General features: G+C 40.6%; 1 protein-coding gene across 1 annotated transcript in view; it reads right to left on the bottom strand.

The window, feature by feature from the left end:
* aven (apoptosis, caspase activation inhibitor) overlaps positions 1–14,317 on the bottom strand; it is a 181,945-nt gene that overhangs the window by 3,684 nt on the left and 163,944 nt on the right. Inside the window, exons 3-4 of the mRNA XM_002935329.5 lie at positions 7,286–7,356; positions 208–303 (exon numbers count right to left, since the gene is read on the bottom strand). Coding sequence (XP_002935375.2) covers positions 208–303; positions 7,286–7,356 — 167 coding nt within the window. The remainder of the gene's footprint in view (positions 1–207; positions 304–7,285; positions 7,357–14,317) is intronic.

Genomic DNA, 14,317 nt, shown 5'->3' with positions numbered 1-14,317 from the left:
TTCCCACTGCCTCCAGCTTTGTATCAGGCATTTTAATGAAAATGTTTTGATTAAAATGAAATCATTGTGCATATTTCTCAATTAAATGACTGGGGGGAGGAAAAGGAAGAAGCTGATAATTAGGAAGAGGGATCAGTTGCACAATAAGCTCATTCCAGTAGAGCTCTGCCTGCCGTAAGAACAGAAATACGAGAGGGAAAGAATTACCTGAACCAGCTCCGGCTCCACGTTGAGGCGCAGATGCAGCGGCAGCTCCTGCAGGACTCGCACTAGAGACTGGGGATCCAAACACACAGCGGAGGCCTAGGAACACCATCCATAATGAATAGTTAATCACTTGCCCTCAGGACTGGCTGTATAAGCAGATACCTGTAGGCAATCCCAGCATAGCTAAGCCACACAGCGTAATGAAGGGATCACAGGCAGCACAGAAAGGCAAAGGCCTGCCCAAGGGTAACTACTATATACTGGCACAGCCCACCCATGCCCTTAGCTTGGTCAGAGTCAACAATTTCATGTTCATCTTATACCTGAGTTTTACCATAGATTTTAGTTAATAAATTATTGTGGGGAAAAGGCAAACTAAAGGGGTAAATTACAATGCCGCACATTGTGTGCAAAGTGCAAGGAAAAGCTGCAATCCAGCGCTCTGTTCACACAGCAACAAGTCTGGAGGTGCAAGTTCTGTTATATCAGTTTGTGAATGAGCCCTATATTTATAAGTCCCATGAAACAGCTACGTTTTCATGAGTGTAACATTAAAGCATATCCGAGCCCCACTCACTGGTCCCAATAAGCAAATATCCAGGGGACTCTGCACCCACCAGATTTACAGGAATATGCAGTTATTTATTGTGTAATGGTTTCTATTGCTACAGAACAACTTCATCCCAGAGAAACATAAAGGGAGAATATACTGTATATACTGTCACACTTACAGGGGTTACGCAGATATCTTTTATAATATGAATGAGACAAAGCTTTTGGGTAAGTAAAGAGCATTGATACAAGACATGGAGTGAATACTATTTTGCATTTGTTTTCTAAAGGGAAACCGTGAGGAGCTGAAGCCTGTGCAATTCCCAGAATAGCCAATACCTGCAGTACATGGATACTGATCGCAACTGGTGAATGATTTTGTGCAATATAATTGGTGTGTGTGTGACTAGTTTTAGTCAGTAAAATGGGAAGCAATTTGAGGACTGGGGAGAACCCACATGATCTGCACCCACTTATTGTCTACTTTGGAATAAGGCTTGAGGATGAAGTGGTTCTTTACTGCACATACTGCAAATTGGGAACATGCAAAAGGCCAGTGTTTTCAGACATTAATGCCATCAGAACCAAAGACTTTAACTACAGGGGACTTGGGCACCACGTGACTGCATCTCTCTTTATCCAGGTGATTATTTGCATTTGCCATACATAAAGCTCTACCCATTATTTATCTCTCCCACTTCCATTACTATTTCCTGCCCCAGTATGGCAGCTGCACTTTTTTCCTATAAGGGAAGGGTATGAAACATGGCTCCACCAGGAGTTTGTAAAACCCCAAAAAAAAAAAGTTAGAATTTTTAGCAATTTTCTTGAAGAGAGAAGAACACTGATGGTATGGCAAGCACCCAAGACCAATGGTTTTAAATATAAACCTATAGCACATAGCAATATGTCAATAAACCCCACAGAATATTTCTCTAAACATTAGCATTCCTTCTGTCTGACCTCCTGTACCACTTAACCCTACACTTTATTCTGTTTGCTTGTTTAATACAATAACATTTGCCATGAGTATTTGGCCTACAAACCATTGATGTTTGTACTTATGTAAAATAAGCAAAAGGAAACACAATGTTAATTTCAGATACATTATATGTGGAACATTCTAGTTTAGAAATGATTATTATGCTCCCTCACATAACAATGATACACAGTGATGCACAACTTGTCTCCTTTATACAAATGGGTCTCCCATTTTCAACTTCATGCGCACTATGGAGCCTGATGAAGGTTGCCCTGGATATTCCAAGCTTGCAGTCGTTTCAGTCTCTTATATTGGAGGACACTGTACAACACCCAGTGCTTGAGCCCCTGCACACTACTGCTGCAGCCTATACACACTCATTTCATTACTAACTGAATTAGTTATTATACTATCACAATGATGGTGTTTGCTCTGTATCCTTATACGACTAAAGAACAAGTTCCATTGGTACTTGGTACCAGCTTGGCCTTCCCAGGCTCTTTAGGAAATATAGATTCGATGCAAATTTACTCCCAGTGATGTAACTACAGAGGAATCAGAACCCGCGCACGCGCGAGCAGGGACAGAGCGTTTTCAGTGCAGGCCGGGCCCCTCCAAGATTCTTTGCATGGGGGCCCGGTAGCACTTTTATTGCACCCCTGCTTGCTCCTGATAAATTGGGTAGGAAGTCATATTCACCCCCAGGTCTGTATGTGCAGGAATGCAATAACAGTGTTGTAGGAAGGTGCGGAATTAAGGTCGGCATTTGGAGGAGTTAAAGTCCAGCAGTCCAGGCAACACAGTGTGGGATTCATTAGATTATCAGGCCCCACAGACACTACTACGAGAGCAGGGACATAGTATTTCTCATTGAGATTCTGGTCACTAATCCAGAAACCGTGAACTGTGTAATATAACAAAGTATTTACCTCTGCACTGACCAGGAAAATACCAGGAAAATACCAGAAACAGGAGGTTGTGCCGGTTTAATGCCCCCCCAGTTACTTTATTACCAAAGATCTGTCCCATTATATCTTTGTACAGGTATAGGATCTGTTATCCACAAACCTGTTATCCAGTAAGCTCCAAGCATAGAAACCATTTTAAGCAAATCATTTTGCATTTTAAAAATGATTTCCTTTTTCTCTGTAATAATAAAATAGTAACTAAGACATAATCGTTATTGGAGGCAACACAATCCTATTGGGTTTAATTAATGCTTAAATGATTTTCTGTAGACTATTGAGACAAATTACGTAAAGATCCTCATCTGGAAAACCCTGGTCCCCAACATTCTGGATAACAGATCCTGTAAGTGGGACCCAAAATAAGATGTATCTCAATAAAGTGAAGGTGTATTTAGCGCCAATCTCAGTCTTTGGAGGAATTTCCCCTGGGCTTAGTGTGTAATAGTTGGGGCGGGTAAAAAAAAGAAATCCTTTAATTAGGGCCTAAATTCCGCTGTCTCCGTTGCTAACTATTGGCTCCAAGAAACAATCCTTGCACGTGAGTCACTCTCTATCCAATAAATGTCTGACCCCATCAGTTCAGTGCATATCTTAGTAATGGTGTAACATGGCTATCCTTCAAACAATGAAATGTTTCTTACACTAATTATGAAATCTACTCTCCTAAAATCTCAGAGGATGTGCTCCTGTAACCTGTACTGGTGCTGTGAGGGGGGGGGCATCTATCCAGGAGACTAATTTATGGATCCCGGAGTTTAATAGCCTTTCTATTCTGTGCTGGGTAGCTAGCAAGGTGCACAGTAGCACATTCATTAATATATGTTACCTTAAATTAAACCTCTCTAAGACCGAACAGGTTCTCTTTCCCCTATCCAAGCCCGCAGTTCATAACTCTGCCCCACCCTACATCTCTGAACTTATCTCTAGGTACCATCCAACCTGCTTGTTACGCTCCTCTACTGACCTGCTCCTCAACTCCTCTCTCATTCCCTCCTCACACGCTCGCATTCAAGACTTTGCAAGGGCTGCACTCCTTCTTTGGAATTCGCTCCCACAAACTGTCAGACTTTCTCCCAATCTCTCTGCCTTCAAGAGATCTCTAAAAACACATTTATTTAGAGAAGCTTACCCTAATCTAGATTAATATAACCTCAGTGTGCTGCTAAAAGCAATACCCTGTGCCACACCTCTCACAACTCTGGTCATGCCCATTCCCACACCTTGTGTCTCAATCCTTTCTCTTTTGGGCAGGGCCCTCTTCACCTCTTGTATCGGTTATTGATTGCTTTATATGTTACTCTGTATGTCCAATGTATGTAACCCACTTATTGTACAGCGCTGCGGAATATGTTGGCGCTTTATAAATAAATGTTAATAATAATAATAATAATATATGAGTGATTAAATTGTTGGGATAGTTTGTGCCCAGCCCCACTGCCATCATTGTGCAACTGTAATAGTTTCATCAAGGTTGTTTTAATAAATGAGTTTAAGACTTTAGCACTGGTATCCATGGCAACATATACTACATAATTATTTGTATTATTCTATTTAAGGACAATTAGTGCAAAATACAGTAGGGACAGTCATGTTACAATCCATATCGGTTCTTGACAAAGGCCAATAAGGAACAACGCTGCCTGGGAAATGGCATTTGGGGATTCTGCTCAGATGATTCTCCACCAGTGCACACCAGCCTCTCTCACTCCGGACTCTGCCAAATTCTCCCCCACAAATACTTAACAGTGCTACCCAACAGAGCAGAAAAATATTATCTCTGCTTGGCATGTAAATGCAAATAAATGGTGTAAATGGAAACATTTTCTGTTTGTGCTCCTGTCTGATTAATGATATGTTAATGGGAGCACTGAGGCGGCTTTCAGCACAGCTTGGAGATTGTGTTAATATGTAAATATATAATAAATCACACTGGGAGCTGAATAAATAAAAACCTAAAAAACAGAGAAATTCATTAGGGCAACAGGCTGTTAAGATAGCTTTATATAGAATTATAAACACATGAACGCTCTTCTGCGAGGATAAAGAGCAACAGGGCCGAGGGCTGCGGCACAGGGATGCACATGAGCGGCACTTTCAGACCTGCCCAATGCAGTGCAATGCAAGAAGATACAGTGCCCCCTCCTGGCCAATGCAGTGTACTTTTAGGACATGGGCTGGACTTCTAAACAGCACTCATATAATAGTGTACAGACTTATTTCTATTCACACTTACCTAAATGAAAGCATCTTAAAACTCAAAAGAAGTTAAGGAAATTATGGGATGGATATTTTTGACTTCTTATACTACTGAAATGCATTACACAGGAACCTTATCAGCATCTGGGATTCTTTGCTACTACGAAAACTGTGGTGACTTAATAGAATGACATATTCAGGGTTAAGTACAGCTTAATTCTCTGTCCCCCCTCTCGTGGCCCTGCTGCTCTGTATATATGCCCAGCTGCTCTGTCTCCATGGTATATATGCCCAGCTGCTCTGTCTCCATGGTATATATGCCCAGCTGCTCTGTCTCCATGGTATATATGCCCAGCTGCTCTGTCTCCATGGTATATATGCCCAGCTGCTCTGTCTCCATGGTATATATGCCCAGCTGCTCTGTCTCCATGGTATATATGCCCAGCTGCTCTGTCTCCATGGTATATATGCCCAGCTGCTCTGTCTCCATGGTAGATATGCCCAGCTGCTCTGTCTCCATGGTAGATATGCTCAGCTGCTCTGTCTCCATGGTAGATATGCCCAGCTGCTCTGTCTCCATGGTAGATATGCCCAGCTGCTCTGTCTCCATGGTAGATATGCCCAGCTGCTCTGTCTCCATGGTAGATATGACCTGCTGCATTATGGTATATGTACCTTGCTACTCTGTATATATATGCCCTGCTGCTACCTTGCTACTCTGTATATATATTAAGTACAGCTTAATTCTCTGTCCCCCCTCTCGTGGCTGAACTGCCCTGTTGCTCTGTATATATGCCCAGCTGCTCTGTCTCCATGGTATATATGACCTGCTGTTCTGTGGTATATGTACCTTGCTACTCTGTATATATATGCCCTGCTGCTACCTTGTTACTCTGTATATATACATATGCCCAGCTGCTCAATAGCCATGGTATATATTTGCCCTGCTGCCCTATTACTGGGGTATATTTGCCTTGCTTTGATGGCTACAGTAAGTTTATATTAATAAAGGGTCTAAGATTTAATGTTATGTATTTATGACACATAGGCCCTTTCACCCTGTATGGTAGTAGCATTAAAGTAGTGAAACCAATATCTGTCTGGCTGTATTTATTATTTGCAGTACTGATCCCAAGCCAACTGATAAACAGAACTGACTTTTGCTGCATTGTCAGACCCAGGACCCAGTGCAGAAGACAGAAGGGGATAAACAAAGCTTTCAATATCAATTACATTTACCAATAACTTTAAACTCACTGAAAATGTTTAATGTATACATTTTGTAAAGTTGCTTAGAGTCAGTTGACCAAAGTTTCCTTCATACCCAGGGGGGGGGGGAACTACTTCATCCTTTGTTTATTTATTAATGTGTTCACACTGTGATACATGCTGGAAAAGGCAAGAAAAAGCCATATCTTTGCATGAGGCATTTGTTGTCCCTCAGTCAGCGAGAGGTGCCCATCAACTGCTCCGCATTTCAGAAAACCACCGCTCACATTCTATTAGTATGCAGCAGCCTCCAGGAGGGAAATGCTAACTAATTCAGACAGAGCCCTTGGGATTAAAGGTAACAGCAAATTTGTCCCTCATCATTGATTTTACAGTTGGCTGAATGTGGGGTGAGAGCTGAAGCTTTGGACACAGGAACGCTCTTTCATCTGTGCTTAGCTGCAGGAGCTGGGCATTGGTTGGAGACAGACCTGCATGTCGGCAGGCACAAGGCTCCTAAGGATTCCAGGGAAGGCAGCAGGGTCGGCTCAGCAGAGAAGCAGCTGCTAATTATTGCAGTTTTTGAGATCCCATTTAATTTCTGTAACTGTCACTTTAATCTCCGCCACTTGGCTGTCACGTTGCCTTGTCTCTAGGCAGACAGACAGTGTTTCACACACCTAACTGGGTTCCACTTCCCAGCCAATATCCTGCAGTTCAGTCTCGCCAGTAACGTTGCCCATGTGTGTGTGCCGGAGTGTGGGAGCTTAGTCATGAGCAGTACAAGGGCCACATAGTTGGAACAGAAGCATAATGTCAGATCATGTGCAGAAGATGCACCCGAGGATTCTCCTACAGGGAGAGGATTTAACTACCCAAGAGGTTTATTAACAGAGAAATGAAACAGGAGCCTTCCCTGCGTACTGTGCATGACCGCAGCAACAGCAGCAAAGTCACATTTCCATGCACTGCGCTGCCTCCTCATATGGGAATGGCCTTTTGGGAGAGAATTAAGGAAATCTGGTTCCCAACTCTTTAGTTAAGGCACCTTTGTGATTCTCCCCCACAAAATGAAATATACATAAAGTGATAATTACTAGAGCTCTGGCAGAATATGTAATGGGGAAGAACACAACTGCCATAGCGCATACAGGCTGCAGCAGCAACGTACCTGTTTGTAGCTTGGAGTTTCTGCTTCCCAGTCTTTCTCATCAGCAAATCTAAACTGAGTGAAGGAATCCCCTGAAACAAAGCACAGGAACAAGACTGGAATGAAGGAATGGCGCTTAAACATTATTTCAGCTACACTCACATCAAGGCATGTGCATCCAGTTTCATTACATGGAGTAGTTTGACTTCTTGCACCCCCATATAGACTAATTACATTTATTCTTATGGCTTACACAACAAGTTTTGCTCTGGTTATCTATAAAAACCAATAAACAGTCAGCCATAGTCAACAGCAATATTACTAATCTGGTGCCATTACTGGCAGGAGATCCTGTTCTCAGCCAGTGAACTATAGGCCTGTTAGTCTGTCATCTGTGGTAAGAAAGCTTTTAAAAGGACTTTTAAATAAAGAAATACATATTTTAAATCACAAAACATGAGAGTATGTGCCAACATACACCTACTCTCATATGCACCAAAAGATCTTACCAGGAATATGTTATTGCCTTCTTTAAGGAAGGGAGCAGCAGCCTAGACTTTTGGGTTGCAGTGGATGTGATTTACACCTGATAAGATACTGCACAGAAGGTTACATAAACTTACACCATTCTTCTACAACCTAGTGGAAGAAATACTGTCCATTGGCTGAAAGTCGTGATACTGCAACTATCGAATCTTTAGGAGCTTTTCTACAAATCTTTTGAATGAGGTATCTCCCAGGAATTCCCCACCGCCCATTATAAAAATGAGCTAAAAAGATAAGAATAAAAGATATTTTGTATTAGAGATAATATAATACTTACAAATATCACTTAGATTGTAAGCTCTGTGGGTCATGGACCTCCTTCCTACTGTGACTCTCACCAAATGGTACTTAACCTTTGTATATTAATACTTATTCATTATAATGCTTGTCCTCCCTGTGTGTACTTTGCTGCACTATAAGCCTGTCAGTGGCGCTGCGTACCCAAGTACCTGTTTATGTCCCCATGGATGAGAAGATGAGAACTATACCATCATGTCCGTAACCAAGAACAAACTAACTTGCTTATTCTTATATACAAGATGATATGCTGACATTTTTAACAGAAGCCTTCCTTTTTTTAACAGGGAATAACTTTAATAACCTTAAGCCAAGAATGTATACACCTCGGCTGTGTGTTACTGGCACCCATTATGCAAACATATATGTGCTACAGTAATAATACCCAACATGTTGATATATTCTAACTATTTACAAATGCCATTTTGTTTGTGCAGCTGGAATATCAGTCAGTAATCCCCAGCAATACTGGACTTTGATTTATTTACAGGAGATAACGCATGACTGGGGCTTGTCATTTTTTTTTCAACATATTGCTATAAGATTGTGGTTGAATGAAAGTGGAAACATGTTTATGTTAATGTTGAACAATATAACACAGTTCTGAACAATTAGAAATGGCACGAGATGCCACCCACCAGCTCTGTGCATGGGATATACGGCCTATTCACACATAGGCTCACGTTTTGCCATAGAAGGCATATTCATTCTGTGTGAGCACAAGGCAGTCACCATGTTGCCCAGAGGTTTGTCACAAAAAGCACAATTACCCAGCGTGCCTAGCAATGGAAGCATTTGTCCTACACCGCTGCATACAATTAGATTATGTACCATGCATGGGATGAAGTTGTAGATAATATTTAAAATATATTTTTAACCTTGTGAATAAAAATATAGGCGGATTTGCTTGTACACAATGCTCTGCTCAAGAGCTACTGTCCACTAGCTAAGGATCTACTGGAAGATACCGTTTGGGCAACCATAAACTAGATTGCCAGTTGCCTTTTTCGACCCAAATTAACTGCGTAACTAGGTTACTCATTATTGAACTGAAAATTCCAGCCATAAGATGTGAATATCAGGCAAATGAAATGCTTCATACTGCCAGCCAATGAGACAAAGGAAATATGTACCACTGCAGATAATATGAGTGAAACACACAACCACATTAGTACAATACAAAGCCTGAAGGTGAAAATGTACCTCTGCTTTCTTCTTAACTAATTATACTTATTTTCTTGGCAAAAGCTTGTGTGTAACCATGCCAAATCTACCTTCCTGTGTCAGCCCATAGCTAAACATATTTATGCCTTCTGCTTCTGCCTTATTTAGTTACCCATACCAAATCGGGCAAATAAAAAAAATCTGCAGATGAGAAACACTTCCAAGCCAGGTTATCCGCAGAACAAAGGGTCTTATTCCTGTTGGGGCTTTGCCTAATCTTACGCATGTAGCAACACAAAAACAATGAAAAAGTCACCTTTAAATACCTTTATAGCAAACACATAGAGGAGGCTGCTTTTATGCAAGTGGGTTCTAAGGAGTCATCTTCTTATCTTAAACTTGACATATTAGCTCTGACTTATAATAATGATGCTCGTACATAGTGAATAAAGCACCCTGTAATGCAAATTATAAAGATATTATAAGCTACCCAGGAGTTCCATATAAAAGCACTAGGCTGAAAGGCTGAGTGTTTTTATGCAGGTCATGGAACTCCAAAGTGATTCTAATATCCTCATATTTTACAACAGGGGATATATTATTTATTATAATAGACAAGTTTCAGTGAGTCATGTGATAGAATGATTATAAATGATGCCATCACTAAGCACCATTTATAATGATATAATTTACAGGATATTAATGGCTCTTGTGTATTATAGTACAATAAACATTCACCTCAGTTAATGGCTGGACATAATTGAGCTGATGGCTGCAGAAGGGCTTATACTGCCTGAAGGGTTGATTCATTAAACCCCATGAAGAAGACCTCTGTAGAAGCAATAATGGCAGGGAAAGTTCTGTGTATACAGCAATCTGAGGGGGATATTATTGTTACATCCACCCCAGTTAATAATAGGGCAACTTTTGGAAGTATTCTTGTCTTTGTGCCTCCAGTTACAAATTATCAGCAAACACAGGTGTTTATCCCCTGCTTTAAAACTTATCGAATATTATAACAGTTTCACAGTCATTTGCTTTTTATGTATTTTCAGAAATATTATGTAGCCTAAAATGAGTTTTTAAGTACTTGGAATAAATTTGACGCCAGCTGTGGTTCTGCCCTGTCTGAATCTGCTTCAGGCAACAAACTTGCAGACTGCAGACTATGAACTCTGGGTGTTAGAGGAGAAGTTAATACGATGCTTTTTTGCAGAAAAGGCACTCTGCGCTGCTCAGATAAATATTGCCGTCTCTGCAATGGCTCAATGGAGTCCGGCTGATTTCGGTAATGCTGCGGGTTTTCTGTAAAGGGCAAATTAGAACATTTTTCTTCTATTGGAAAGCTTGCTGTTAGTCTTACCAACGTAGCAGCTATTGTCACTTGTGCCCAAGGTAAAGAAAGGACAGTGTAATCCCAAGATAATAAAACGACAGTATAATTCCAAATATATATATGTAATGCACAAAGTAGACCCACAACCTGTCGCGCTAATTGTGTCAACTCATGCACTAAGAATCCTCAATATTTTCCGCTGAGCTAAACTGAAATAAATCATGATAGGAGGCCCCAGGGCCAAATGTGGCTACCCATTTTTCTTTGGTCCCCAGCCTATCCCAGGCCTCCAACAGCCTTTCAAATGAAATCAATCCACTACACGGAACAAGCAGGACAGGAGGGAAAAATAAATGGCTGCTAAGCAATTTCATATCTCCAATGATAAACTACCTTCCTGAAGGATAGCAGAAATATCCTACAATGAACTTCACAGCACCTTTGGTTAATATATTGCCATCTTGAGAATTATGGGAATCTTAGATCAGATATCCTTGTAAGGTATGCCTAGAAGTAATTGCCAGTGCTGTGCTTAGAAATGTCTGTTATTACAAAGAGCAACGTTTGGGCATGTGATGTTCTCCCCTGCCTACCCCTAGTTCTGCCCATGGATCACTGTAACATGGCACTTATTTGTGGCGTTTGGAGAAAGGCAACTAAGAACAAGAACCCCTGGGTGATCACTACACATACAGTTGCTCATATAATGAAACTGCTCACAGCAGGAAGCAGACACAGAAATGATGTTTTTCTTTGCAGATAAAAATGTGCAAGCGTTTGAGTCCTATACCCACAAATGGCGACATTCAGGTGCAAAGAAATGCACTTCAAAGCCTATGCACCAGCAGAAAGAGAGGAGAAAAGAAAATCAGGGGAACGCGTTCTTGGAAGGCCCAATATGTAATTATCTGTCCAGCTTTTATTCAATGTACAGCAGCTTTCTCTAGTGTTCGTTTTACTCTATCTTACTTAAACAGTTTTCCCTGCAGAATTCAAAAGGCAACAGATGAAAGTGTGAAGCAAAATTTTCCATTCTCTCTGATGCTCTTTGGTCAATATAACTAGGAGGAAAGATATAAGGGAAAAAAAAGCTCACGGTCAGAAAACATCCTGTGGCTCAGGAATTTATCGGAAGAAACACAAGTGTTGTAGCCATCATGAGATGGACTGAAAGATGAACAGTCACCTAATTACTAACAGAAATCATAAAGCCATACGGTATGGAAATCCAGAATCCCCAACAGGTCGTAAAATGGAAAAACACAAACCTTCCCCAAGCTTGATATTCCTGCCCATGGGCAAGAGCTCATTGCTTTCTTCTACACCTATTAAATAGTTGTAAGAATATCCTATATGGAATAACATTGCTAATAAATATTTTATATCAAGGGAGGAAGAGCTGCAAATCAGGTACAAGGAACATTGTTTCTATAGAGGAGGTTCTCCAATATTGTCCGTGGCCAGAATGAGTGCAATTATTTTAAAAACCTGTAATGTGAAAATAATCTGATGTGAAAAGAAAAAGCCAGTAGTGCCACTCTAGTTAAAGTAAATATTACCTAAGCATGCTTTTACATATACCTGAAAGAAAGGTTTAGCACATAGAGTGCACTATTTCTTTTAGAAGATAATTTACTGTAAAGGCAGTACCTAGAGACAGTCTACATAAGAATGGACCTGGATATGAACTAATCTACGGGAGGGATGTGTAAATGAAGGTAAAAATCTAGAAAACATCTGGATGAATGAGAGAACACAACCTACTCACTGGTTTAAGCCTTTGATCCTACCTAATGTAGGGCTGCACCTTCTTGCCAATGCCATAATAAAGCAAAAATCGATGGTTTACACCTTTCTAACTGAAGAGCATTTAGCATCAATAATATTGAGGGTAACTATTGAGTGGTCTTCTATGAAATACAGGCAAATGCAAAGACAGGGGCATATGATCCTTTTTTTCAAGTTCTGTTACACATATTGTACTTCATTAACAGCTGGAGATCTGTGGGATTGCTGGTTATGGGATAGAACTGCCATGTTGTACAGCCAGCAAAAAGTAAATACAGAGGATTAAAATAACTTTGGTAGAAAAGACTGTGATTGGTACCAAACAAAGATTAACGAGCAGGCATATTGGTTGAAAAGCAGCACAAAGTCTCTTCCTGCAGGCAACCTTTGGGAAAAGAAGCGATGCGTAGGCTTTTCCACCAGCAAGTCCCTTTATTGTCAGTGGAAAGGCTTTCCAGGAAGTTTAGCCGCCTGTGGTAGCAGAGACAATTTCATAGAACTGAGAATCAATATGCAGGAGTGTAAGGAGCTGCACTGGATTCATATATCCTCTCCGCAACTAGCAGGAACCTTCTAAACAGATTTTCTTGCAGCACTGACGCTGTTGCTACACTGAGACAGTACAGGGGATGGTTGCCAGTGGTACATTCTTTCCTTGGAATAAGGTTCTTAGTGAGGTGCCACAGGTGCAGATATTTGCAGTTATGTATAACAGCCATTTGCAGCTGATTGCAGGCTGCGCCTATACTTGAGGCACAAGGCACAATGTAACATACCTCCCAATATTTGAAAAATGGAAAGAGGGACAAAAATATGTTTGGCCACACCCATATTTATGGCCACACCCCCTACATACCACTCCCATTTGACTAAATTTGGCAAGTTATTTAAAGTTTGAACACTTTTCTGGGGGTTTTGGTGTCATTTAATGTGTTATTACAGTTTTGCTAATGCAGGTGAAATTGCCCTTTAAACTGCAAGTCTCAGTTCCCCCAAGAGACCTGTTTAGCTTATTAGTTACAATTGTACTGTATCTTGTTGAGTTTCTGGGCTCTTTGCTACTTTTTTAATTAAGTTTGAGAAACTGTATCTTTTTTTAGCATTCAGTGCAGGTGATCAAAGGGAAATGAGGGACTTTTCAGTAAGAATCTGGGACTGCAGGCTGTGTTGTTAAAAAAAGGGACTGTCCTGCAAAAATTGAGACAGTTGGGAGGTATGATGTGATCCAATACAAGAGAGCCCTGTGTGTTGCACCTACTGAACGGAATGCAATTGAAGGCAAGTAAGTGTACCCCCATGTCCCACTCATTTGTGTGCAATTTAATTTAAGCACAAATGTTTTAACCTTCTGCATTTTTAAAAATATTTTGCAACTGATTATGGTAGGCACATTTAGGCTGGAGTTCTAAGAAAGAATAGTGCATTGTGGGTTAAAAAACTTTTTTTACCTTTGCTCTGCTTTATTAGCAGCTCATGACCATATGACCTGTAGGTTTTTGAGTAAACCCACTGATTACTAGTTTGCAGGACTTAAAAATTGCAGCTACGTGAGTACACACTTGGGGGCCCATTCATTAAACCACAATTATTTTTTTTTTGAGAAAAATTCATATTTTTATTCTAACTTATAGAACTTTTTGTAATGACCACGATAATTTCGTTAAAATTCCACAACTTTTTTGTGGTTTTCATTAACTTCCACGTAAAAGTCGTATTTTTCGCAAAGACTACGTGACTACGTGGCATCGTGACTATCTTTTGGCCAGGATGGATCTGCCATTGAGTCCTATGGGAGGCTTCCAAAATCATTGAAGGTTTCAAAGCCAGAAAGGTTTTTGCATTGTTTATGAACATTCAGATCCGAAAATGTTGTGACTTCCGGAACGCATATTTTTGTATGATAAAAAAATTTTCATGACATT

This window comes from Xenopus tropicalis, chromosome 8, assembly GCF_000004195.4.
Source record: "Xenopus tropicalis strain Nigerian chromosome 8, UCB_Xtro_10.0, whole genome shotgun sequence".
NCBI lineage: Eukaryota > Metazoa > Chordata > Amphibia > Anura > Pipidae > Xenopus > Xenopus tropicalis.
This window is presented reverse-complemented; position numbering and strand designations above follow the sequence as displayed.